Genomic DNA, 27,066 nt, shown 5'->3' with positions numbered 1-27,066 from the left:
GCTTTTGGTAGCGATGGGCTTACAGTCGCGGGTGAGGTTAGCGAACAAGGAGGGGGGGGGGAACTTTAAGGGTGGAGAGGCTGCAAATGGTGCGCGGCGAGCGATTTAAAAGCTGCTGGCTGCAGACTGTGAGTGGGGGGAGGGGTCCGTCGTACGCTAATGTGACACTCTTAAGGTGGCACTGAAAATCCAACCCCAGTAGAACGGCAGCACAGAGATGGGGCAGGACCAGGAGTTTAAAATTTTTGTATTCTGTGCCCCTTACTGAAAGGGTCACTACACAGTAGCCACCGACGTCCGCTGACTGGGCTTTGGAAGCCAAAGAGATCCGATGGCGCGTCGGCAGGACCGGGAGAGAGTAACTGCGCACCGTGTCGGGGTGGATAAAGCTCTCCGTGCTCCCGCTGTCAAAAAGGCAGGTAGTGGCGCGGCCGTTTACCGTAATGTCCATCATGGACCTGGACAGTTGATGAGGGAGAGATTGGTCCAGCGTCACGGAGGCCAGCGTATGGTCGAGCGAGTCGATGTGGTCGTCAGATGAGGCGGTGGTTGAGTCCGGGTCCCCCGTGGTTGAAGTTGGAGACGTCCAAGATGGCGGACAAAATGGCGGCGCCCATGATCCCGATCCCCACGCGGCTGGGGGAGCCCAAGATGGCGGACAAGATGGCTGCCCCCACGGTTCACACGCGGCGCTGCTGGCGTTAGCGGTTTTACCTTTGCAGGCGCTGACATAGTGTCCTTTCTTCCCGCAGCCGGAGCAGGTAGCGTTTCTCGCCGGGCAGCGTGCTCTGGGGTGTTTTTCCTGGCCACAAAAATAACATTTCTGTGCCTTGGACATCGCAGCAGCAGTTGACGGTGGCGGTCCCATGACCCAAGGTTGTGGCGTCCACGTTGCGGAGCGGTTAGGGGAGAAGGCGTCCATATTCCTGTGGGCCGCGTCGAGCGAGAGCGCGAGGGACACTGCCTTTCTCAGGTCCATTTCTCCCTTTTCCAACAGTCTCTGCCGGGAGTAGTCGGACCTTAGACCCGCAACGAAAGCATCTCGGATCAGTCCCTCCATGTGTGCTGCGGCTGATACTTCTTTGCAATCGCAGCCTCGGCCGAGTATCCGTAGTGCCCGTAGGAAGGCCTCCACCGATTCCCCGGGCTGCTGTCTGCGGGATCTTAAGAGGTGCCTGGCATAGACCGTATTTACCGGGCGTGCGTATTGCCCTTTTAGCAGATCGATAGCCGCCGCGTAGGTCGTCGCGTCCTGGATTATTGTATAAACTTGGTGGCTCACCTTTGAGGCCAGGATTTCCAACTTGTTTTCGTCCAGGGTCACAGTTGAGGCTTGCAGGTAGGCCTCGAAGCAACGCAGCCAATGTGCGAATTTGGTAGCCGAACCCGCTTCTTGGGGGTCTAGGTCCAGGCATGTTGGTCTGAGGGCTCGCAGCAGCTCCTGCTGCTCAGCGTTTGGTGCAGCAGCCTGCTGCTCAGCGTTTGTTGTCGACATTTTGTTTTTGCTAATAAAATTGATGCGCTATCAATTACTCATAAAAGACGGAGAGTTAGGAGAGTAACTAAAGGCTTTTATTAGCAAAGAACAGAGCATGTCTCTCGTGGTTGACTGGGTTCCAAGAAGGCAGGGGGCTGCCGAGCGGTCACCTTTATACCTGGGCCTGTGGGTGGAGCCAGGGGCGGAGCCAGCAGAGACATGCTGAGGCATGCATAGGTACAACAGTGTGCAACAACAACAACAACAGTAACAGTGGTTTACCACAAAAAGATAATTTGTTATTTAACACATATTCTAAATAGCAGATAAGTGGCTGTAATTTCTGCATTGAGATACCATCAATATAAATTGCTCTCCTTTAGAACATCAGATAATTTCCTCAATTACACTGCTGCTTTGCAACTGATTTGGAGTAACCATTTCCTCTTGTAAAAAGAATACAGATGGGGAATAGTGGAACAAATATCAAAAAAACTTTGATCAAACAATGACAAATGTTTGCAATAATCCTACCAAAACAAAGTAATAGAAGCAAAAACATTGGACTATTCAACATACAATTAGATGCCATGATGGAAGAGTCAATATGCTAGAGGCATGGGCTTCAATGGACCCATTCAGGCCTTTTCTTATAATTATCAAGTTTATTCATAAGTGAGGAAGACCAGAATAAGTTTGTACATTCTGTTTTCATTTTTTTTAAAGATATGTATTACTACAAGTACCAAAGTACTGTGATATTCCTCATCATGTCATGTTGCTCACTTTCTCCAAATGGAGCTTGCTATCACCTTATAAATCTCCTGAACAGTCAGTATAAAGTGAACCAAAGTGCTCAGATCATTATTGAGCTCAGTGGCTCCATATAAAAGTGTTACAAAATGTTTGATTATAATGGGACAGGATTTGCTGTCAACATAATGGTGGGGCTAATGACGCTCACCGTTATTTAAGCACAAATGGTACAGCAACTTCAGGCGAGGAGCTGATGCGCAGTTAAATGCCAATATCCAAAAGTTGCTGTCCGGGTTGCACTGTTCCACTGTTAGCTTTGTGAAAATGGCATCTCGCTGTCTCCCTCACCATTGAAACACATTGAATGACATGAAGTTGCTGTATTTGCGCGGTAGATATGAACTAAACTCGCCACAGAAAGTTAAGTCTTGTCATTTCAAGTGTAACTACCCTTTTAACAACGTAATAAGTGTTAATTACTTACTGCCAATCAACCTCTCAAACACTGAAAATTAACTATTACAAGTCTCATTCCTTCAGCTATTAATTGATGTTGGAGATTTTAAAAATGTAAAATTAAATTTAAAAACTTTTGCTTTGTTCCTTTTTCCCACTCTTAACCAATCTGTCTTTCCCCCTCTCTATTTCTCTTTCAGTACCTGATTTGACATTGAATTCACCCACTCTAATTTACACTTCCTTCTCAGTCCTTGCGCTGTTTATTTCATAATCCTTCAATCCGATTGGTTAAGTTGCTTGCCCTGTTCACTCAGATCCCAGATGTCCCGTTTCCCTCGCTGTGCAATTATCAGCTCGGACTTTCAGCAACTTGCCACGCAAAAAATAAAAAAACCTAAACGTGCAAGGGCAAGTCTAGCTAACGGCAAACACCGTTAGATGCCCTGCTACAGCAAATTATGACCCAATATTGTTAACAAATTGCCAAGCTTTTAAGAGTTAATATGCAACATAATTGAGAGTCACTGAAGATACTTTATCCATCTCAAAATGTGCATGTTATTCAATTTCACAAATCCACTGCTTATTCAAGCATTATCAGTAGGCTTGTGCACACTTATTTCAGCAGATATATCAATAATAGCTGGTTGAAGTTGGATTTCTAAAAAAAGTTCAGCTTTCTTCAGTTTCAGTTTGATGATGGTTTTGATATCAATGGTAGCCTTACTTTGTATTCCTTCCTTAGTTAGTATACACTGGGCAAGGTAGATCTTCCTTATAATTATCTTTGTTACCCTACAATCTATGATATATGCAAAACAGAAATCATTGAACTGTGTAAGATCCCGCTCTCAGTCAATGCTAGAAAGATCTGCATACTAGTACGATAGCAAAATACTGCAGATGCTGGAAATCCGAAATATAAAATGTTATTTTAAGATCTGCATACTGTTTGTCTTACATCAGTCAACTATGATTTTGCTCTTATAACATACCTTACTGAACAGTATGGACATGAAGAAGAGGTCTAAAAGCAGAGTCTCTGAAAAAGCTTTGTAGTCGAAGGTGAAGAAGAGCACAGTGAAAACAACAGTCACATACTGGTACGTGGGACTACTGTAAGAAGATCGAAGCAATTTCATCCCTGCAATGGTGATCATTAGTGCACCAAACCTAGAGGAGAGCACAGAATTGGTTCTTGAGAGTACCATAATTAAAGCAATCAACTGTAACCAGCTAGTCAAGCAAAAACATGAGGATTGAATCATTCGGGTTATCAAAAAGAACTGCAAGAAATACTTAAATTCTATTCCAAACAAAAATGCCATTTTCTATTTAACACCAAGGGAAATCATTTATTATACAATAAAAAAAACCTTTAAAAACACTATGAATATAGATTTATAGCTACTTGATAGTTCACAAGTAGTTACCTAATCTCTGTGGATAACCTGGGGGCAAGAGACAAGCAGAGGTAAAGCACTTTCCAATTTGTGGAAATGGATCTAAAGTAAAGCATAAACAATACTTAAGATTCATGGCGGATCACCTTAAGCTGCTCACTTATGCTTCTTGAGCAACCAGTTCTGGGAAGTTGCTGACTAAGGACTATGAAGTGATCGATTATCTGCTGGCTCTGCCAGAAATTATATATGGCACAGGGAACCTTAAAAAGGAAAAAAAAATTATTAGGGACATAGGCGAGGAAGAGAATAATAAAGAGAAACACCTTACTCTGCGTCCAGTTTCTTTGGGCTAGCTATCGTCTTAGCGCTGCTGCTCAGCTCATTCAGGACAATCAGTGGGTAAATTACGTTCCTTTCCACAAAGAGAAGCCAAACATAAATCTTTTCAAACCACATGACATGAGCAGCATCTGTGAGAAGAAAACGGTTAAGGTGGCTTTCTGAAGGACACTCAGCCAAACAAATCATCATCAGTGCATAACCGGGGCCACAGTGGTCACTCTGCAGATGCTTTAACAAGAATTTATTTTCAGCACATATAAATATTAATAATAGGATTATTCCTATTGGCAGTGACTGGGGCATCATTGAAAATTGCGACTAAAATATTTTTACAAATACACAACTCACGCTTTTAGTAATGAAAGTATTATAATTACACAAATAGATGAACACACTTTCTACTTAATACTTTGAACACTTTGAAACCATTTCTAGGCTGAAATGAAAAGCACAAGGCAAGGTATTTTAATTGCCAAAGGTGTGAAGTTAGAATTTTTTTCTCCAATATAAAGTGAAACTTACAAATGACACTTAATGATATTTGCATTTTGATAACCACAGAAGTGCTTCTTTCCTCCATCTCAATTTTTTTTTAAATAACCAATTACATAATTAGCAGTACTGGAAGTAGACACGTGCCAATAAATTGGAAGATTGGCAAAGAAGGATATTGTGATATATCCCCATCTGGGGCTAATAACATCATCTTCACGGTTTCATTTAGGTCTTGCTATCTCCTCCAAAATTACTTTTCGGGCCATTTTACGAGCTGCCTCAGTCAATTCTTCTTAATGCACTTTTGCGCTCTTAAAGACCACTTTCATTTCAAACTTGCTTCTCTCCTGAAAAATGGAGCTATTCTCATCACAATATCATATCATTATGTTGGTAATTGCTGTTCTGACACTATTGCCAGATTCCTTTGAATTACATTACTTTGAGATTACAGTGCCACAATTAAATCAATGAACCGTTCATCCCACCTTTATGGACAGTCACCATTAATTGTTGTTATTGTTCTATAGCTATTAGAGGAGTACCTACTTCTCACTTCAAACTGATAGTACTCCTTGGTTTTCAGCAGTGGATGAGAGAAGCAGTGCCAAGGGAGCTGCTTTCTGAGCTGGGGCAGCAGATAATGTGTTAGAAATCCCACTGCACCTACTAGGGCATACAGCACATAGCTGAGGACAGGCTGAGAGACAAAAGAAATACACAGTCAATACATTTACTTCAGTATACTCAGTCTGCAGTACTTAATGGTAAGTCACTATGTGAAGCACTTGGAGATATTTTAACATAATATAAATGCCAGCTTAATTTAATTTCTTAAAATTGAAGAAACCACCAAGGGGCCTTAGGAGATTTAGTATCCTTTTTCATGGCATTACTGTAAGCATTGTTTTATGTCCACTCCCTTTATTTTGGGGACAGGGAAGCAAAGGGGTTAAAATGTCACAGGTTTTGTGATCCAAAAATTAAGATTAACACAAGGCAGTTCACAAGAATCAGCGTTGAATAACAATGTAAACCATTAAAATCCAGCAAATTTTCCTTTTTTCCCCAAGCTAATGTTCTGACAGTCTCCCACTTCCTTGATTTATTTGAGCCACACAGAAACTACATCCGCAATAGCAGGTGTCTTACGGGGCTCTTGCACGACAGGAATGCAGCTGATGGTGGACGCAAGGTTCTTCCTATGTTGACTGCACTTCACTGTGTAAACAGAACAGCTTCTTATATATGGCTTTCTTTGCAATCTTTCTCTTAAGCTGACCATATATAAAAAGCTGCTCACTCCCCCTGAGCAACTAACTATTGCATTCCTCACTCTAGTGGAACTTTGATTATCCACCAATTTCCACTAACCAGCGGGGAATGGCAGATAATCTAGGTTCCACGGGAAAGGACTTTGCAGTAGTTAATTCTTAATGCTACAATCCCAACTAAGAACATTTAATGGTGATTAACATTTCAACAATAACTGTTCACATCTATTATTCTTTCCTGCTTACAAATGCTTCACAAAGCTTTTATCTGTGTATACAGCATTTGTTATGTACATTTGCCTATTAAGTGGCCAATTGTAGATTATTAATCTTTCAAATTGTTTCTGCAAAAATCACCATAAAATCCAGGAAACAATGGCATTAGCTTAAAACGCCAAAGATATTGACTCCCCCCAAAAAAATTGCTGAAAGAGATTTGTAAAATATTGCAGATCATTTCTCAATCCCACATGCACAGATCGCAAATGGAATCAAAAAAACACATTAACAAAGGATTAACAATGGTACTGAACAACCAATATACAGTAGAAATGACACTGGGCCGGATCTTGTTGGAGTGTCTCGTGGTTGTCCAGTTAGTTACTTATTGTGGCACCCTTCAGCTCTAAATTTTTTTGCGCCATTACTTGCTGGAAATGCGAGCTGATAATAGCATGGCCAGGGCATCGGGGACCTCAGGTGAATGGTGGCACCAACAATGTATCTCCATAACCAATTAGATTTAAGGATTGAGAAAGAAACAGAGGAATGACTGAGAAGGAGGGTAAATTAGAACAGGTGAATTGCCTACGGCCACACTAGTCTGAAAACGCCCGATCTCGTCTGATCTCTAAAACTAAGCAGAGTCAGGTCTGGTTAGTACTTGGATGGGAGACCGCCTGGGAATACCAGGTGCAGTAGGCTTTGTGCATGTGCGAGCTCTGCTCCCAGAGTGTTACTGGGAGCTCAGCTCAGCTCGGTGCTGGATGAACGGGCTGCTCCATACCCCGGCTGCTCGTCGGAAGGCCTAGTGCAGAAGGCCTAGTGCAGAAGGCCTAGGGTGGAAGACCCAGGAGTGTGTCCTAGGTGGGAGGCCCAGCACAGAGGACCCCAGGCGGGGGGGCCTAGGGCGGAGCGGATGGTCGCCAGAAGCGGAGTCAAATGATGCTGTGGGTGAGCATGTTGTACGGTTTCTAAGGTCGAAGAACAGTCTCGGGCCGAATGAGTTGCAGCGGCCCCGCCTGTGCTCCGGCTCGTGGCAGCTGTGAGGCTTTGTTTCGGTGATGGGATCGGGTTTGTGCCGCCATTTTGGTGGAGGAAAGACAGACTGTTCCCATCTATAGTATGGTGCTTGAGCAGCCAAAAGATGGGAAAAGAGAATGGATTAAAAGTGAAAAAGGAAAATAAAAGGAAGATAAAAGGCAAAACAAAGTAATATCGGCAAGGAATAACGAATGTCTTGATGGTTGGGTCCTGTGAGTGATAACAGCAAGAAGAAGGAAATTTCAGTAGTCGTTTTCCTCTTTTACGGGATTTGAGAAAGTGGTCAGCTTCTTTTCTGTGGAAAGGTTGAAGACTGTGGATAAGGATTATGACATTATATGGTTGGATAACATCAAGTGAAGACGAGGAGTTATTAGAGTGCCAATAGGACTGGCGTTGAACTGGTATTACTTGTTTGTTGAAGAAGTTTTGGGTTCTGGTTAAAAGTAGTTTACTTGAAGTCTTAAGTGATTTTTTGATATGGTTGTGGGACTTTGTATATTGTGGTGTTATTTAGTGTTAAAGCCTTCCTTAAATCGAACGAACGCTCCAGTGAACACACGCATGCGGATACAAATATATGCACGCACGCACGCATACACAATGGAACTTATGTTCGACCGAATGAAGGGCCCGCTCTCCAGGACGGGGGGTCACTTGGTGAGCGTAAGGCCTGCCGGATGGATGAACGAACGCACGCATGCACACAGGTAGACAAATGATACGCACACATACACAATGGAACTTACGTTCGACCGAATGAAGGGCCCTCGCTCCCCAGGTGAAGGCCCGCTTGGTGAGCATGAAGCCTGCCGGACGGATGAACGAACACATGCATGCACGCAGCTAGAAATGGCACACATGCACGCAGTCATGCACAATGGAACTTATGCTTGAGCGGACGAATGGAGGAATGAATGACTGAATGATTGAACGATGCCAGTTGGACTGGCGTGTACGGATTCTTGGTTTATTAAATAGTTGCAGTTTGTACTGTAAACATTATTGATTTACCTGTAAAATTTATTGTTGTATTTATATTGTTGATATAATTGGTCAATGAATGTAATGGATTTACTATGTAACTGATGAGTTGTATAAGTACTGTTGTACTTGAATGTTAAAATGTTAAAAAAGGACAACAGGTTATATCTGTACCAAGCAAAAGTGAAGAGTTACTAGATTGCCAGTAGGACTGGTATGTATTGTTTTTTACTATGGGTACCTGTATTGTTGACATTGTTTTTGTCTGAAAAAATTTATTATTGTATTTGTACTGTTAATCTTAAAGTTATTTTTTTTTGTGGTTAATGAATGTAATGGATTTATCATGTAGTTGATGAGTTGTAACAAGTACTACCAGATTTAAATAAAAGAGACAGAACAGGTGAATTAATGTCAAATCAGGTACAGAAAGAGAAATAAAGAGGGAAAGAAAGATTGGATTAAGAGAGAGAGAAAAAAAAGACAAAGGAAAAGAAAGAAAATAAATGTTAAAATGTAAAAGCTAACATTTTCAAAAATCTCCAAGAGCAATTTACCACCTGAAAGAATTAGACTCCACAGTTTAAACTGTTCAATTTCTGGGGCAGAGAGGTTAATTGACATTACATTAACACGTCATTAAAAATGTACTTATGCTGTTAATTACCAGACTTAACTTTCAGTGGTACATTTAAGGGCCAATTAATGTGCAAATCCAGCAAGTTCTTAAAAAGAATGGAGAGGCTAAGGGAGAAGTGCTGCTTGTGCAAAGCAAATGGTGGAGCGGCGAAAATCGACCAGCAAGTTCCAGAGATTCGCAACTCATGGTAACACTCATAATCTCCCGATTTGCACATTGATAACGGCAAGATCCGGCCCACTGTGACTCACTTGCTGGAGCGTGACCAGCAAATAAATTTAAATATAAAAAATCAATTTCAAACTTTCATTTTGTTTTCTGTTACTTCATAATTTAAAAAGACTAATTAGTTTTTAAAGTTATAATTTGTGCCAAACTAAGTTATTCTGGTTAGTTCTACTGCTCTCAATGGGGTTCATGCACCAATATTGCATAGCACAATTTCAATCATTAAGTGAAGTCATAGTGGGCTCAGACAGTTTTAAGCTGCTCTCATACCATCTTGGATTGGATTTAGAAACTAGATAACCATTTTATTTGACACAGAACTTAACTTTACTTTAAACAGTAGATTTTAAGGAACATAGGAACAGGAGTAGGCCAATTAGCCCCTCAAGCCTATTCTGTCATTCAATAAGATCATGCTGATCTGTGCTGAGGTTGATAGGACACTTACATGTACCAAGGAAGAGACTAGAGGCCCAAGACTAGTACAATGGGCTCTGTGAAACTGCCTGTCACATAATTCATGTTTGATGTTGGAGCGAGTAGTCAACTGCATTGTTACATTTTAGTTATGGTCAAAAGGTCAGTCACTAAATTCTAGGTATTATTGCATTGAAAGGAAGAGAGCTTTCATTTGACAGCAATTGGAGAAGATATTGAAAGTGAGGAGGGTTTCTGAAATTATACACTTTGAAGGTGGTAGTGGAAAAATGATGCTTGTAAAAGGTAGATAGTTTGTAGACAGACAGTGAATGTAATTGGAATTAAGGTTGTTGCACAGTTGAGTCTGCAGCCTAAATGGGAACTTATTCACATAAATACTTCAATTCCAGGGATTTTGTCTCATCCCAAATGATAAGCCCCTACCATTACGTGATGGTTTGTCCCACATTGAAGCATTGCCTTGTTTTAAGAAAAAAATCATTAGCGCATGCAATAAAATTCTGCTCTTAATGAATGAATTCTAAGGAAAATGCTCTGTGTATGGTTAACAAACATACCTCATATTATACAGTTTAGAGGAATTGTGTCTGTTTGGCTCCAGTCGTCATTCTGCATGCTCAATACAGCAGAGTTCAATATTTGGCTAAAGCAACTAACTAGTGCATAACCATAATATTGGGCCAGAAATTCGTGTCCCCACGGGTGAGTACGCGCTGGGTACTCATGCGTAGGGCCAACGAAAGTGCTGGTTTCGTTCATGCACTGCGCATGCGCTGGAAACTGGAACTTCCGTTCCCTTGAAGGAAGGGGTTCACAGATCAAACGCGTGTGCCAGAGAGGCAGCGGGTACATCTGGAACTTCCGTTTTTTTTTTTTTTTTACACAGGTTCCTCCAGAAGGGTAAGTCTCTAGCAGCTGTGCGTTTAAAAAGCAGTCGCAGGGCCTGCTTTTAACAAGGTAAATGGTGAATTAAGTAAAATTAAACATTTTTTCCAAAGGTTTATTATTTTTAAATACTTTAAAGAAAGGTAAGTTTATTTTTAGCCCCATTAAAAACTGTAATTAATTTTTTCAAAAATTTAAATTGTTTAAAATAGTTATGTAATTTATAGTTATTTATAAAATGTGATTTAAAAAAAATTTATTTGAAGTTTTAATTAGGTTTTGGGGCCGATCTCTATTCATAGATTTGACAGGTCTTCCTGTCAAATCTTTAATAGAGATTCCCCGCTCCGATTGGCTCCCCATGGCCCACGTGATCCCAGGGGACGCTGCAAACTAACTTCACCGCTGGAATACGCAAGCACTGCACAGCGGCAGCTGGAGGAGGCCCAGGATCGGAGTCCCACACGGCCCCACAGCACAACGGCAGGCGCGCTATGTAAGTGCAGGTTGGGGGCTTGCGCCTGCGGGAAGCCTCCAACCCAAATTTCTGGCCCAATAAATCTATGTCTCTCAAGCAGAGCTTACACACAAAGGGTCCAATGCAGTTTTGGCACAGTTTCCATTCAAGAGCAGAGCATAGAGCATTCCACAAAATATTTCTCTGCCCAAAGGTTTTTTTTTACCTGATACTTCCCTAAAAGAACAGCACCCAACCCACTAGTTTGTATTGACCACTATTCATAACCTCACTTGGTTTCTTGCATGCTATTCTGCAAAAGTAAAAGTCAAGCTGTTTACCTGCAGGGCAATGAAGACTGTGCTGACGTGAATAGCAAAATATAACACGGCAATGACTGTGCAAACTATCAGGTCGGACTGTAAACGTTCACTCTAGAGAGGAAACAAAGAAAAATCAACGGCTGTTTTCTGAACTGTTTGTGCCAAATCATTTTAACAATTATATTTAATGATCAATTTCTGTTAAATTTTCCCTTAAACTAGTCTCTTTATTGAAGGCTCTGTTAAGTCCATACTTTGGCTACCCCAATGACACCATTGACAAAAAACAAGTTCAGTCAAGTCACAGATCAGAAAAATTTTGGTTTTGATCACTGGTCGATGACAAGTTATCTAGATGGGGAAAACACTTCCCCAAGGTTCCTGACCATATGCAGTGACCCCTACTGGAAGGATACACGTGTCAACTTTGGGCGAGGATAGGTTCAGGCTTCCCACCGTCAGATAATGGTCACATAAACTGTCAACACATTCTAGAGTTTTACTTCAAGAGTGACCACGGGTAAAATAATTGAAGGAAACCAGTGTTTGTGGAACTGCATCCATCATGAGTCAGTGTCTTCAGTAGAAGAGGGGAAAGTTGCTGGGGGGGGTGGGGGGAAAGGGAGGGAGGAACAAGATACAAAAGCTGACCTGTGACACAGGCAAACCTTATAATACCTCCATGTAAATAGGGGTATGATAGCCTAGTAGTTAAATTAGTGGACTAGCATCCCAGAGGTTGAGAGTTCAACCCCCCCACCCTCCACCCCCGTGGCAATTTGTGAAATTGAATTAAATGCATCTAGTAATTTGTGGGCTCGCACCAAAAGAAATCCACAAAAGCTGCTGGATTATTGTAAAAACTCAACGCGTTCACTAATGTCCTTCAGGAAAGAACCTGTCATCACAACATCCCAAGAACAAATAAATAAAGCCGTATATCTGAAAATTATTTATAGACTATAAAGTTGCACATATATCCAAGTAGTAATTAATAACAAATAAATATTACTTACAACAGACTGCTTCAGTTTTTCCGGTAGAGGGTCTTTTACCTCTGCTAGAGGGTCTTCAGGATTCTTATCATCAGTATTTGGAAAGATTTTTGATCTCACTAAGGACCTGTAATTTCAAAGCAAACACAATAGTTTTTAATTACTCGACAACCTTTACATTTAAAGATATTAACTCCGACTATGGGATCATCATTGTTCACTCTACACGGCCTATCCCCATTTTTTTCCCTCTGAAGGATCTAAACCTTTCCTTAGTACGGAGATGCTTTTATGGTAAAGCAAAAGGGACTCTCCACAGCACTAATTACATTTTTGTTCTTGTGGCTATGTTCATTCTTTTGTCTAACCAATAAAATGTCATAACCATAAAATATTTTTAGGAATGCATCTCAGTGGGAACTTTAGTAAAATCAAAAACAAACAAACAGAAAATTGTAGGAAAAAAAATCACTTTCAGAAAGAATACTGCAATAACCAGACAGCATCTGGATAATCAGAACTGGTTACCAAGAGAGTTAAATTGTAACCTGACTTACACAACACTCTTATACCTGGGTCAGGGCATGATTAGGCCTCTTCACTAATTACTTTGCAACAATTACAATTAAAACAAATATAAGTAATTGTATCTGCATTTTCCCATCCCCTTTCTCCTGATGCTGCTAGCTACTTCTTGGGATATGGTTCCATGGTTGTTGGGCCCCCTACAGTACCTTGCTCAATTGGCCATTCTTCATGCTTAAGTCAGGAGGAGGAGTGAGGGAAAAAGAGAGGGGGAGAATGAGGAGAGGAGAGCAAAAAAAAGAAAAAAAATTACATTTATATAGCACCTTTCACAACATCAGATGTCCCAAAGTGCTTTACAGCGAATTGCGTCTTTTTGAAGTATGATCATTGTTGTAATGTAGGAAACGCAGCAGCCAATTTTAGCGCAGCAAAGCCCCACAAACAAAATAAATGATCAGATAATTTGTTTTAATGCTCTTGGGTGAAGGATAAATATGGGTGAGGGATAAATGTTGGTCAGGTTACTGGAAAAGCTTCCCTACTGTGGGAATTTTTACTTCCCCGAGAGGGCAGGCGGGGCCTCGATTTAATGTCTCATCTGAAAAAAGGCACCTCTGACAATACAGCACTTCTCAGTACTGCAATGAAATGTCAGCCCAGATTATGTGCATCACAGCTGAGCCAGATGCTATGTAGATCTGTCGTCTACATACAAACTTTCAACAAGGCTCACTGGACAGTAATCACCTGTAGCAGGAAGCCTGGATAATTTCCCCCTCTTTAGCCCAGGGGCACTGAAGTCAATTGTAGCACTATTGCAGACTCCCAGGCTAACAATTGCAATTACTTGTTTTTAGAAATATCAACTTAAAATCAAATTTTTTTCATGTGCGTATATATAATGGAAATGTATCTCCTGCTTTAAATATATTACACCTCCTCATCTCACTGTGTCAAATATTGAAGATAATGTTATTTCTGTATCAGATTTTCTGTTGAGGAAACTGCAGAGTCAACACAATTTCCAAATGGTAGCACACATTCTTGCCAAAAGGAGCTCCTTGAGCCAAAAAGTTAAGGTTTAGAATATATTGATAAATTTCTCATCAAGTTAAGAACATTCAAGACCGGCGAGGCTACTGCGGTCCATCACGCTAGTCTCAGTTTGAGAACTACCCAAACTACCCTTGACTCACTCCTCAGTTGCTTCCTCTATCCCATTTGAATTAGCAAAAATGATCGCTCTCCCCTGTTGAACATATTCAGCACCCTCCAGGTGAGGGACTTGCATTTGAAGTATGTTCACCTTCTCTCTTCTGAGCTTGCATCCATGATACTATGGAGTTTATGATTATGCCCAATTCTATTCAGTTTATCTAAAGCCCTTAGAATCATCAATACTTTAAGTTCTCCACGAAGCCATCAAAAACTTTGTTTTTAAAAAAATAAAATAAAATCAAGATTGACCAGATTTTCATAGATCTTTCTTGCTGGAAAATATAATACAATTCTAACTTTAAACACTAGAAAGTAGAAATATAGAAATGGGAAGGAGCTCCAAAGTTCTATCTCTGTAATTATGAATGTAACACATTTTTTTTACCCTGCTTCTTAGTAATATTCTCTCCTCCCGAAGGCATTTGGTCCTTACAGTTCCTTGGGCACCGATCACCCTCTGGTACCTCACCCAAGAGAATGTCAGCAAAGTATTCAACCATAGGGGTATTGCTTCTATCCTCGCCTGATGTCAGCAGATATGCACTTCAAGTGGAGGTTGTTGGATAGCTGTTAGGTGCAGGAACGTTGTGATTCCTCCAGTTAGGTGATTACAGATATTCCCCCAGTTCTGATACAAGGTTAACGAAAGTAGACGCTAACTCTGTTTCTCTCTCCACAGATAACCCGCTGAGTGTTCACATCATTTTCTGTTTTTATTTTTACGTTATACTCATCTATTTTCCCATTAAAATTAGTGAACGGAAATTATATTTGGCAGTCTCTTTACTTGTTTACATGAACCTAAAAATGACGGTGCATGACATAAGTGTACAATTAACAGATGTGTATGGCATTCCTCTGTCTAATGCTTTAATGCCCTCACTAAAACAGCGGAGAGGAATGTTACCGGAATGTGATAGTCATCCACTAATATTGCAAACAGTAGTTACAAAGCTGAGTCACTGTCTCAGTTGAGAGATTCCAGTAACTTCCCCACAATTGATGTTAAAATTCTACAATCTTTTCTCAGCATTTTAATTGGGTTGCAGAATGTCCTAATGGAATGGATTGTAAATGGTCTGTCACAGAAGCTAACTTAGTAGGCTGAATAGTTTTTTCTTGCTCCATAGACTCCTGCGCGATTACGGTTCATAAAAATCATGAATTCCATGAGGCAAATCTGTCAAATTTTGGATGAAAATAAATAATCTACTTATTCTTAAGGCAAGTGATTTGTTGCAGCCATGATTTGCCATCACTCAGATGTATTCTTAATTTGAATTTTCATTGCCTCCGGGATTTATTAATGCAAAATTGTGGTGCTGTACTACACATGGTAAACGCAGAAACCCATGAGATTTGTTGCAGGATGTCACACCACGCAAATCACATGAGCCTCTTTGTTTTACAGACAAAACTGCTGCAATACCACTACGTACCTGCTGGTGGCTCCATTAAACTTCCTCAGTTGCACAAACAGCAGTGCATCTAGTCTAGTGCATTGTGCACACAAGTTCCAGTACAATGCCACATTCTTTGCAGGGATCTGTCCACATTAACACACTAAAGATAAAGTCCTGACTGTCCTGTCCAGCAAGTCTCAATTAAATATAGTAAACACACCTGAGCCTATGTGGTTTATCATTTATTCAACCAATAAAATTAGTACTTTGCCCTTTTTTTAAGAAAAAAAACACCACACACATAAAAACTGCCCAATAAGAATCTAACTTGTGCTGCAGTTACACTTTAGGGACCAGTCTCAGACCAACGTTACACTGCCAGCTGCACCTCATGGTGAACTGAGCAACAAGGAGCTTTAAGCATGCATGCATGCAGGTAGCTTAGGAGTGTGGGGGTGGAAGTATTAAAAAAATTGAAAAGTAAGTTTATAAAAAGCCCAGGAGGTCCAATCTAAAACATGGCTTTGGACAGAACTGGAAATATACTACACTGAGTAATTCAAAGCAGTGTAAGACTACCTACTAGATGTGGTCTCAGATCTCTCACTTCAATGTGTACAACAGTCAGAATGCCTGATCGACTCCCCTGTTAAATTGCCAATTTCGGACACCCAAAACTACTTTGAACCAATCTAACTGTACCTTCAGACCCGTGTATCATGAATATGACTGCTGTGTGCTGATGTGACAGATTTGCAGTGTTGGTAATATTGAACTGGGTTGGAAAATGACTCATGACATTTCTGATTTTTTAAATTTAACATGAAAATTTCACACAGAAGGTGCCATCTGGCTGATCAAGTCAGTGTCGATATTTTTCTCTACCTTATAGATCCTACTCTTGTGCTTGCTCTCCATACCCAATAATATTCCTCTTTTTGAAACAACTACTGTATCTAATTCCTTTTAAAAGCAATTGATGGATTCTGCTTCAATTATGTGTAACCCCTTCACGGTTCTCTAGATATATGTGAGATGTGGTCTCTGTTGTAGACAGTATTCTATAGTCCAGTAAGGAGATCACTACTACAATGGCTTAATTCTAATTATCTTACTTTATAGTTTTAACATCAGACAGTATAAGAATACAGGTCAATGAACTAAATTAGATATTTGCATACATTAGAATGAATCTAGACATAATAAACATACATTCTCCATTTATATGGATTCAAAGGAGAATCTGTCCCTGTGTCCAAATTCGAGTGCACTCTTTCGTTGGCGCGCTTAAGTTGGAGCTCATGGTATGTATAATGTCTGCAAGACTTACGACTCCGAACCCCTTCGGTGAATTCTCTTCACGATCACTGAATCCCACTTTGAGTTCTGGATGCAGAGCTACTAATACGAAGGGCGGCGGCCGAGTTTGGAAGCCCGGGACGGGATGCGGCAGCCATTTGCCTCCTGAGCCCTCTTTTCAGAGCTCCTGCCCTCTTCTCTTCCAGTCGCTCCCGTTTCCCGCTCGAAAAACCCAGACTCCACCCCTTCCTCCTGGGGTTTCTGCCTGGAGACTGCGCAGCCTCACTGTCTGCAACAGTTGATACTGGTGCAGAATTATGGAAAGTCTGCTCTTAGTCACATTGTGTCCTTAAAAGTTCTTGCCGTACCTTCACATGGGCAACTTTAACCCAGGGATTTATAACAATAATAATAGTGTCTAAGTTAAAGATTGATAACCATACTTAGCATACATAACATTTCCAGTGAGTATTACACTCCCCCCCCCCCTACCAAATATAGGCATGTCCCCATGACTAATGAACTTTACACATAAGTGGTTGCATGCTTCCCAACCATGTATAAAGGGAGGTAACATATCGAACCGTAGGGGCTATCATTACACTTGGCACTCCTAGTGTACTGTATGTCAATCTTTCAGGAACCTTCTTAACTCGCTGTGAGCTCCTTATTTCGGATACCCGGTCTTCAGTTCCTTCAACTACGTTGGAGGCGTTGGTTCCTTTGTTATCATGCCTTTCAGTCTCTTTTATCTCCTTCTCGGAAGCATCTGGTTCTTCCCAGACCATGTCCAAGTCGGAGCTAAATGGTTCAGACAATTCATCCAGATTCTGTCTTATGCGTCTTTCTGGGAGGTCGTACCATAGATCCCATTCTTCATCTTCCGACTCATCAGGTTCCTCATGATCCACACACTGTGTCATGGGTTTTCTGTCTTCTGGAACAAAGTTTTCCTGGTTTCTCGTTTTTTTCCTTCTTCTTCTCTGCAGGGTTCTCCTACTAGGTGTCGGCTCATTATCCGCTGGCGGATCCAGACGCACTTGCTGTCCCAATGGCAGGATATGATTCCGGTGCAGTATTTTTATGGGTCCATTCCCACCTGCAGGTTTTAGCCGAAACACAGGTAGTTGTGACATTTGACTTTCAACAATGTAAGGTGTAGAAGCCCAGCGGTCTGCTAACTTATGTTTCCCTTGAAGTCCTAGGTTCCGTATGAGAACTCGGTCACCAGGCAGGAGTTGGGAAAAACGGATCTTCTGGTCATACCTCTGCTTATTTCCTTTATTCTGTTTGGCAGAAACAGACTCAGCAAGTTCATAAGCAGCTTGCAATTCCTTGCTCATGTCAGATACATACTTGAGGTAAGTTCTCTGTGATGTGCCATCACTGGATACTCCGAAACACAAATCCACCGGCATCCTCGCCTCACGTCCAAACATGAGGTAGTACGGTGAAAAACCAGTAGCGTCATTTCGGGTACAATTATAAGAATGAACAAGATGTCCAATGTGCCGACTCCACTTGTTCTTTCGCTTTGAATCCAGCGTTCCAAGCATGTCTAACAAAGTACGGTTAAACCGCTCAGGTTGAGGATCTCCCGGAGGATGGTATGGAGTTGTTCTTGACTTCTCAATCCCGAGCATGGACAACAACTCATGTATAAGTCTACTTTCAAAGTCTCTACCTTGATCACTGTGTATTCGCTTTGGCAGTCCATAGTGGATGAAGTATTTCTCCCATAACACTTTGGCAATGGTGGATGCTTTCTGATCCTTTGTGGGAAAAGCTTGGGCGTAGCGAGTATAATGATCTGTAATGACCAAGACATTTGCGGTATTGCTGGAATCGGGTTTGATGGACAGAAAATCCATACAGTCAAGGTCTAGAGGTCCATCACTTTGCATGTGAAACAGAGGAGCAACTCTTTTAGGTAAAGTCTTTCTCTGGACACAGCATGCACAGGACTTGCAGAACTCCCCAACCGCAGACTTCATACGCGGCCAATAGAATCTGTCCTTGACCAACCCATAGGTCTTATCTACTCCCAGATGACCTGCGTCATCATGCAAAGACTTCATCACTATTTCCCTGTACTTTTCAGGCAGGACCAACTGTGAATGACATGGTTTAGTGGGTGGGTGAGTGATTCTACACAACACTCCCTCTTTAATTTCCAAGTGGTCCCATTCTCTTAGGAGCAGACGACAGTCAGGATGTTTTGATTTGTCGATCTGTGTAATATCACCCAGACGGAGAGCTGAAAACACCTCATGAATACAGGGATCCTCCTGTTGTGCTTTGGATATTTCAGATGAACACAACATGGGTAAGTTTTGTACATCCAAACTGGAAAGGTTGCAAAATGCCTGGGGAACAGCATGCATTGACGCTCCCAAGTGGTCAATCTCTCGGGCATGAAATGAATTCTTTGGTCCAGATACCACGGCCATCTGACACATTACTTTCACATCTGCTGAAGCAACATCTTTCCACTCTGGTTTCTGGTAGTGTGGGCGACGAGACAGAGCATCTGCGTCAATGTTCTGGTTCCCAGGTCTGTACCTGAGACTAAAGTCGTAAGCAGATAGTGCAGCAAGCCAGCGGTGGCCGGTGGCATCAAGTTTTGCCGAAGTCAACACATAGGTTAATGGATTATTGTCTGTCCTCACTTCAAACTTCGCTCCATACAGATAATCCTGCAGCTTATCCACCACTCCCCACTTCAACGCCAAGAATTCTAGCTTATGAGCTGGGTAGTTACGCTCTGATGGCGTAAGACTGCGACTGATGAATGCTACAGGTCTCAGCCCTGCTCCTTGGTCCTGATACAACACACCACCCAACCCTTCTTGACTGGCATCCACGTGTAGCACATATGGCAGCTGTGGGTTTGCAAAAGCCAACACGGGGGCTTGAGTAAGACTTTGCTTTAAGGTGTGGAAGGCCTCTTCGCATTTCTCATCCCATCTAACACCAAAAGGCTCAGAGGGTTTGAAGTAGTCCTTCTTCTCTTTACCTTTAGCCTTTTTCTTCCTCTTGGCTGGTGGGAGGTAACCAGCCAGCAGCTGATTCAGAGGATGGGCCACTTTGGAGTGATCCTGCACAAAGCGCCTGTAATATCCGCAGAACCCAAGAAATGACCGCAAGGCAGTCACTGTGTTCGGTTTGGGCCATGTGGTAACAGCTTCGATCTTGGATGGATCGGTGGCTACTCCATCCTGTGATACAATATGCCCCACATAGGACACGGATGTTTGGCAAAACTGACACTTGTCCAATGATAGCTTGAGACCTTCATCCTCCAGGCGACCAAGCACTTTCAGCAACCGAGCTTCGTGTTCTTCAAGGGTTGCCCCAAACACAATATCATCCAAGTACACCAATACTTCGAGCAAGTTCATGTCCCCAACTGTTTGTTCCATTATTCTTTGAAAAGTTGCTGGAGCACCTGAAACTCCCTGTGGCATCACAGAAACCCCACAGTGCAGATAGAGGCCATTTCGGCCCATCGAGCCTGCACCGACACATATCCCACCCGATCCCCGTAACCCCACGTATTTAATCCCCCTAACACTAAGGGTCAATTTATCATAGCCAATCAACCTAACCCGCACATCTTTGGACTGTGGGAGGAAACCGGAGCACCCGGAGGAAACCCACGCAAACACGGGGAGAATGTGCAAACTCCACACAGACAGTCGCCCGAGGCCGGATTCGAACCCGGGTCCCTGGTGCTGTGAGGCAACAGTGCTAACCACTATGCCACCTTTCAAATTGGTAGAACCCAACTGGACATATAAAGGCTGTCTTTTCTTTGTCCGATTCACTCATCGGTATTTGGTAGTATCCACTTCTGAGATCCAACACACTGAACCACTTGCTTCCATTAAGACAAGCCAGTGCATCTTCAATTCTTGGAACGGTGTATTGGTCGGGAATAGTACGTCTGTTAAGCGTCCTAAAGGCCACACACATCCGAATCTTTCCGTTCTTTTTCCTCACCACCACTATAGGAGATGCATAAGGACTCCTGGACTCGGTAATGATCTCAGCTTCTTTTAACTGCGACGGGTGCTGTCTCACTGCTTCGATGTCAGCTGGTGCCAGCCGTCGAGACCTCTCCCGAAAGGGTTTATCCTCGGTAATTCTGATAGAATGGCGAGTACTCTTACTACAACCAACATCAAACTCATGAGTAGAGAAAACTCCTCTCCGCTCCATCATCTTCCTGACTAATCGGTCCTTCCAATCTTTAGGAACGAATGAATCTCCAAAGTTGAAGGAGGAGGGTGTCAGATCTCCGGTTGAGTTAACTTTGGACTCTTCCTTCACATGTGACGACAGTACATTTACAGGAAACAGATGCGCAATCGGCATTCCTTTCCTCAATGTGATTCCTTTGCCTGACATATTCCTCACGGTCACTGTAACTCTCCTTGACATCACAGCTGTCGGGGTCTGCAACTCTGGTCTCACCAGAAGCTCATTTGGAAACCGTGACTCTTCTGCAGGATCATCAGGTGACTCTATCAGAATGGCTTCAGTACCTGGCGTTCCAGGGAATTTTGGTATCCCAGGGATTCTAGCCACTCCTCCAGGATGCAGGGTGATAGGTTTGGCTCGAACGTACCACACAGTTCCTCTTTTGCCATCATCTACGTCGGAAGAAAGTTCAGGCAGTTTCTCAAAAGCCTTTTTGAAAACAGGGTGAATGTGTCTGGTGCTCAAGAAGTTTTCACCTCCCTGCTCTTTGCAGCTTGTCAGGAGTCGTCTCACTATGGGTGTATTACTGCCAACCAGTATGGAAACCTCACCTTTCACCATGGGGTCAGGGCAAACCAACACAAGTGCATCAATGGTCTCAGTGGTCCCTACATCAGCTTCCAAGAACTCCAACCTCAGCGACAAATAGCCATCATATGGGTAATCAGCAGGACTAAGGCCCCAGATCTGCAGAAGACTGATTGGGGTTAACGGCAAATGCGTCAGGTATCGGTCATAGAAGGATCTGTACAGTATGGTAACCTGAGAACCCGTGTCGAGGATAGCTTTAGTATAAATGCCTTCAATCTGTATTGATACAGCAGAACTCGGCCCTACTAAACCTTCAGGTATGATGTCTTTCATATCCCCTCGTCTATTATTGCACTTAGCGGAACGTGTCTTAACTACAGGGACAGCAGGCCGTTCCGTTACTGTGCCCCTTTGTAGTTTCCCGACTTCTTGGTAAGTTTTATGAGACGGTCATTTACTTTTTTTAGATTTTCCTCACCTCTACATTCTCGCTTGAAATGTCCATCCTTTCCACAGTTATAACAAAAGACTCCAGGTCTATCTCCTTCATGGGGATATCCTTTAGAGGAATCATTCATTTTGCTGTTAGACTTCGCAGGGTGTTCAACCTTTTGCACCCGTGCGTCATCCCTTTCTGTGTTGGGCTTAGACCGAAAATATGCCATCTCGGCTCTCATGACATTTATTTCCTTCTTCAGCTGTTCCATCTCAGGGTTGACATCACCCTTAGGAGTAGGAACTGTAACAGGAGTCACAAGCTTGGACATCACAGCACTCTTTGCTACATTCCGGGCCTGAAGCATATCCTCCTCCTCTCTGACTTCCCTTAGCAGCTCAGTGAAGGTAGGTGGATCTCGCAACTTATGGGTCATGCGTATGTGAAGAGCAGTCACGTCTTCGAGCAATGCACCTCGCACAACCTGTTCAATGCGGAACCGATTCATTTCAGGCAACTCAATCCCTCTTTTCCGTAACATACAATGCAGCAGTTTGTCTATTCTCAGCAGATAACTGGACAGCTTCTCTCCCTCACACTGGAATGTGCTTCTGAATCTGACCATCAAATCTGAAATGGTTTCAGTAGTTCCAAAGGCAGTTTCTAGAGCCTGCATGTAGTCAAAGGAAGTAGCAGAGGTGTTCTGCGCCTTTAAGAATCTTACAATGTCAGCAGCAGGACCCTTAAGGCTTTCTACTATTCTCTGCCTCTTCACATTGTCACTGCACTGCCATTCCTCTAGCAGAGGCAGGGTCTGCTCAGCCCAGGCGTCGTACTCCTCTTCCCCACTGGGAGTTGGTCTCACTCCTGAGAACATACGGAGATTACGGTATCCCTGAGCCTCGAAGGGCAGATTGGTGCATTTATCCACCAGAGAACTAATGGCACTGACCAACTGAGCGTTCATATCCAGGGCCGAAGGACCTATCAGACCTTTGACATCAGCAACAGTCTTTCCTTCTTGTCTCAAGAATGACAACAACTTGGTCTGAAACCCTTCTTCTTCCTTAGTAGTGATAGGGACAAACTGAACTGGCCAGGGACCAGCCTCTTCAGAAAGCCCAACTGCCTCAGGTAAACCATGACCTCTCAGGTTCTCTGATGTCTGGATCAACACAAACTGCTTCTTGGTAGCTGTATCCAAGCAGCGCTCAACTATCCTAACCTTTCCAAAGGCTTTGACACAATTCAGAGCCCTTAGCAAGACATCATCAGGGTCATCGTTAGCAACACCATTCAGCACAATGGCATGGGTAGTAGCTATCTGCTTCCGTTTGCACCAAGCTTCAACCTCAATAACATCCATCTTTTATGCTCAAACAGCCCAGTAGAAACCACAAACCACTCTCTTAGCAATGAGCATTCAATACTGTTAGTTTACTGACATAAATAGACCACAATCCCGGACGAGCCCCCAAAATGTAACCCCTTCACGGTTCTCTAGATATATGTGAGATGTGGTCTCTGTTGTAGACAGTATTCTATAGTCCAATAAGGAGATCACTACTACAATGGCTTAATTCTAATTATCTTATTTTATAGTTTTAACATCAGACAGTATAAGAATACAGGTCAATGAACTAAATTAGACATTTGCATACATTAGAATGAATCTAGACATAATAAACATACATTCTCCATTTATATGGATTCAAAGGAGAATCTGTCCCTGTGTCCAAATTCGAGTGCACTCTTTCGTTGGCGCGCTTAAGTTGGAGCTCATGGTATGTATAATGTCTGCAAGACTTACGACTCCGAACCCCTTCGGTGAATTCTCTTCACGATCACTGAATCCCACTTTGAGTTCTGGATGCAGAGCTACTAATACGAAGGGCGGCGGCCGAGTTTGGAAGCCCGGGACGGGATGCGGCAGCCATTTGCCTCCTGAGCCCTCTTTTCAGAGCTCCTGCCCTCTTCTCTTCCAGTCGCTCCCGTTTCCCGCTCGAAAAACCCAGACTCCACCCCTTCCTCCTGGGGTTTCTGCCTGGAGACTGCGCAGCCTCACTGTCTGCAACAGTTGATACTGGTGCAGAATTATGGAAAGTATGCTCTTAGTCACATTGTGTCCTTAAAAGTTCTTGCCGTACCTTCACATGGGCAACTCTAACCCAGGGATTTATAACAATAATAATAGTGTCTAAGTTAAAGATTGATAACCATACTTAGCGTACATAACATTTCCAGTGGGTATTACATATGATTTGTGGCAGAGAGTTCCACATTCTAACCACCTTCTAGGTGAAAACATTTTTGAAAACTTTCCTTTAATTCTTTACATGATTATCTTAATTTTGTACCCTCCTGGTACTATCGCGCTAATCAATGGAAAAAATCAATCACTATTTATCCTATCATAATCTTGAACACCTGTGTCAGATGACCCCTCAACCTTCTCGGCTCAAGTGAAAAAAGGCTAATTTCTCAAGTCTCTCTTTGTAATTGTAATCTCTCTGGTAACATCTAGTAAATCTACACTGCACCTTACCCATTGCTTTTACATCCTTCCTCTCGGGAGGTGCGCACAAAACTGCATAGTGCTCCAACTGCAGCATAACTCAGGTCTTGTACAAGTTGAATATTACTTACTTGCTTCTATATTCTATATATCCAGATACAAAACCAAATTGCGCTGCCAATCTTAGCATTTAAGATGTACTTCCTTTCCCTCTTACTTCCACACCTCACATTTTACTATATTGAATTGCACCCATCACCTATCTTCCCATCTTGTTCATCTATTTTTTCCTGCGGTCTTTCACAGCCTTCGTCACAATTTGCATATCCCCCAATTTGGTGTCATTATCAAAGTTCAATATTGTTCCCTCAATTCCCAGGTCCAGATCATTTATATACATAGCAAATACTCCTGTGGAACACCAGGGCGGAGACGTTAATTCATACCCGACAACGGAAGAGACATTGCACATGGTTTCTTCACACCGTACCCAGCTTTTCCCTTCTCAATTATATCTGGCCCTACACTCTGACAAACTGCAGCTGCTTTCAGCAGACGCTCATCTGTCTCTGCTCTCCCTTCACACTAAAGGCTAACCCTTGTCCCTCTCTTGCATTTTAGGTGCGGAAAATGTCACTGCCCCTGTGCCACTTCAGGAAGAGTAGATGCAGCATCACTCGATCTGACCATAGCAAGCTCCAGCTCAGATACTGGCATCACACATACTAGGTTGGAGGAGGGGGCTTTACGCTGTAAGTCACCAGGCACGTGCAGGAGATAGGGCAGAAGAATAGGACACGGTCATGTGAAGTGTCCTCAATGGATGCTCAGCAGCCTTCTACTGGGGATACACCTCATAGGAGCAGTAGGATAGGTAATTGAGCACACAGGACAGGCACTGGGGGTTGTACAAGGTTGAGTCTTAGTTATTCCTGTTAACTGTTATACACCTATGCAATTGAGTAAAGTTTTTTTTCCGGATTTGGTGTGGTGTTCATATTTGTAGTGAATGAGGGCAAGACCTATGAAGTTGGACTGAAGGAAGGCAATCGGATGGTGTTAGCAAGGACGGTGGTGTTAAGGATTGGGGAACTGTTGGTGTATTGGATATGGAAGGGTTGGTTCAGGTGACGCGCTCTTGGTTGAGTTTCTCAGAGTTATGGCAGCTAGGTGCACCGTGTCAGAAAGTTGTGGCTTCAAGTCCCACTCCAGAGACTTGAGCACAAAATCAGGGCTGACACTTCAGTGCAATACTGAGGGAGTGCTGCACTGTCAGAAGTGCCGTCTTTTGTATGAGATGTTAAACTGATGTCTGCCCGCTCAGGAAGACATAAAAGATCCCACGGCACTATTCCAAAGAGCAGGGGAATTCTCCCCGGTGTTCAGGCTAATATCCCTCAACTAACATCACTAAAACAGATAGTCTAGTTATTAGCGTATTGATGTTTGTGGCTGCTGCATTTCTTACAACAGTAACTACATTTCTAAAGTACTTAATTGGCTGTAAAGTGCTTTGGGACCACCCATGAATGGAATAAAACTTTCTTTCTTTCAGTACTGGTGGTCGATGCTGCTTCTGAGTTTCCTCCTCTGCGTGCTGCTTTTCCTCCTCCTCCTCCACTTCTTGCTTCCCAGGTGGTGGTAATGGCTGGTGTCTCATTATAGTGAAGTTATGCAGCATATGGAACACTACCACAAATCTGGGAATCCGTTCAGGGGTGCACTGCAGAGCTCCTTCTGAACCATCCAGGCAGTGCTCGAGTACATCGATGGTCTGCTCAATGAGATTTCTGGTGGCAGCATAGCTCTCTTTGTAGGCCAACTCTGTGGCTGTGCCCGGGTTCCTAACAGGAGTCATGAATCATTTCTGAAGGGGATACCCCTTATCGTCAAGTAGCCAGACTGTGATTGCTGGCATGGTTGGAATAAAGATGGCACAGAAGACTGGCGCAGGATGAATGAATTATTACTGCTGCCAGGAAACAGGGCACAAACCTGCCCGAGGTCTAAAGCAAGCTGCACATTCCAGGAGTGGTATCACTTTCTATTGAGAAAGATGTCGGGTTGGTGATGGGGAGCATGCAGAGCAATGTGGGTGCAGTCAATGGCACCTTGGACCTTGAAAAATTTGCAATGCGAGCAAGAACTAGTGCTCTTTTGTCCTCCTTCGCTCTATCCATAGGGAATGTGATGTTTGTGTTTCACCTGGTGTAGAGAGCTCAGTGACATCCCTGGTACAACGCAAACTGCGAGATGTTATTGAAGTCACTGTAAAGGTCAAGGGCCACGGTGACCTTGTCATCCACAGGCAGTGCTGTCCTGGTTCGAGGCTCCAGCAGATGATATAGCTCGGTGACAGTCTCCTTGGTGGTGTCCATAGCTCACACATTGCTCCTCAGTGAAGTTCAGTTAGAAGTGCTGCCTGAAGACCCACTGTGGGTATGGCCT

The 27,066-nt window shown here is 42.9% G+C and overlaps 1 protein-coding gene and 1 pseudogene across 5 annotated transcripts in view; one reads left to right on the top strand and one right to left on the bottom strand.

Annotated features, from left to right (window-relative positions):
* Window positions 1-27,066, bottom strand: part of pcnx1 (pecanex 1) — a 372,844-nt gene that overhangs the window by 105,184 nt on the left and 240,594 nt on the right. For all 5 annotated transcript variants that reach the window (XM_086003620.1, XM_086003621.1, XM_086003623.1 and 2 more), the window contains 5 exons: window positions 12,447-12,552; window positions 11,449-11,541; window positions 5,485-5,635; window positions 4,427-4,568; window positions 3,688-3,865 (listed from right to left, as the gene is read on the bottom strand). In XM_086003620.1, coding sequence (XP_085859746.1) covers window positions 3,688-3,865; window positions 4,427-4,568; window positions 5,485-5,635; window positions 11,449-11,541; window positions 12,447-12,552 — 670 coding nt within the window. The remainder of the gene's footprint in view (window positions 1-3,687; window positions 3,866-4,426; window positions 4,569-5,484; window positions 5,636-11,448; window positions 11,542-12,446; window positions 12,553-27,066) is intronic.
* LOC147109564 (5S ribosomal RNA) lies at window positions 7,015-7,133 on the top strand (annotated as a pseudogene).

Source organism: Somniosus microcephalus, chromosome 12 (genome assembly GCF_052327205.1).
Source record: "Somniosus microcephalus isolate GS21.2 chromosome 12, FLI_Smic_1.0, whole genome shotgun sequence".
In the NCBI taxonomy this organism is placed as follows: domain Eukaryota; kingdom Metazoa; phylum Chordata; class Chondrichthyes; order Squaliformes; family Somniosidae; genus Somniosus; species Somniosus microcephalus.
The sequence above is the reverse complement of the archived record's forward strand: the minus strand, read 5'-3'. Positions and strand labels throughout refer to the sequence as shown.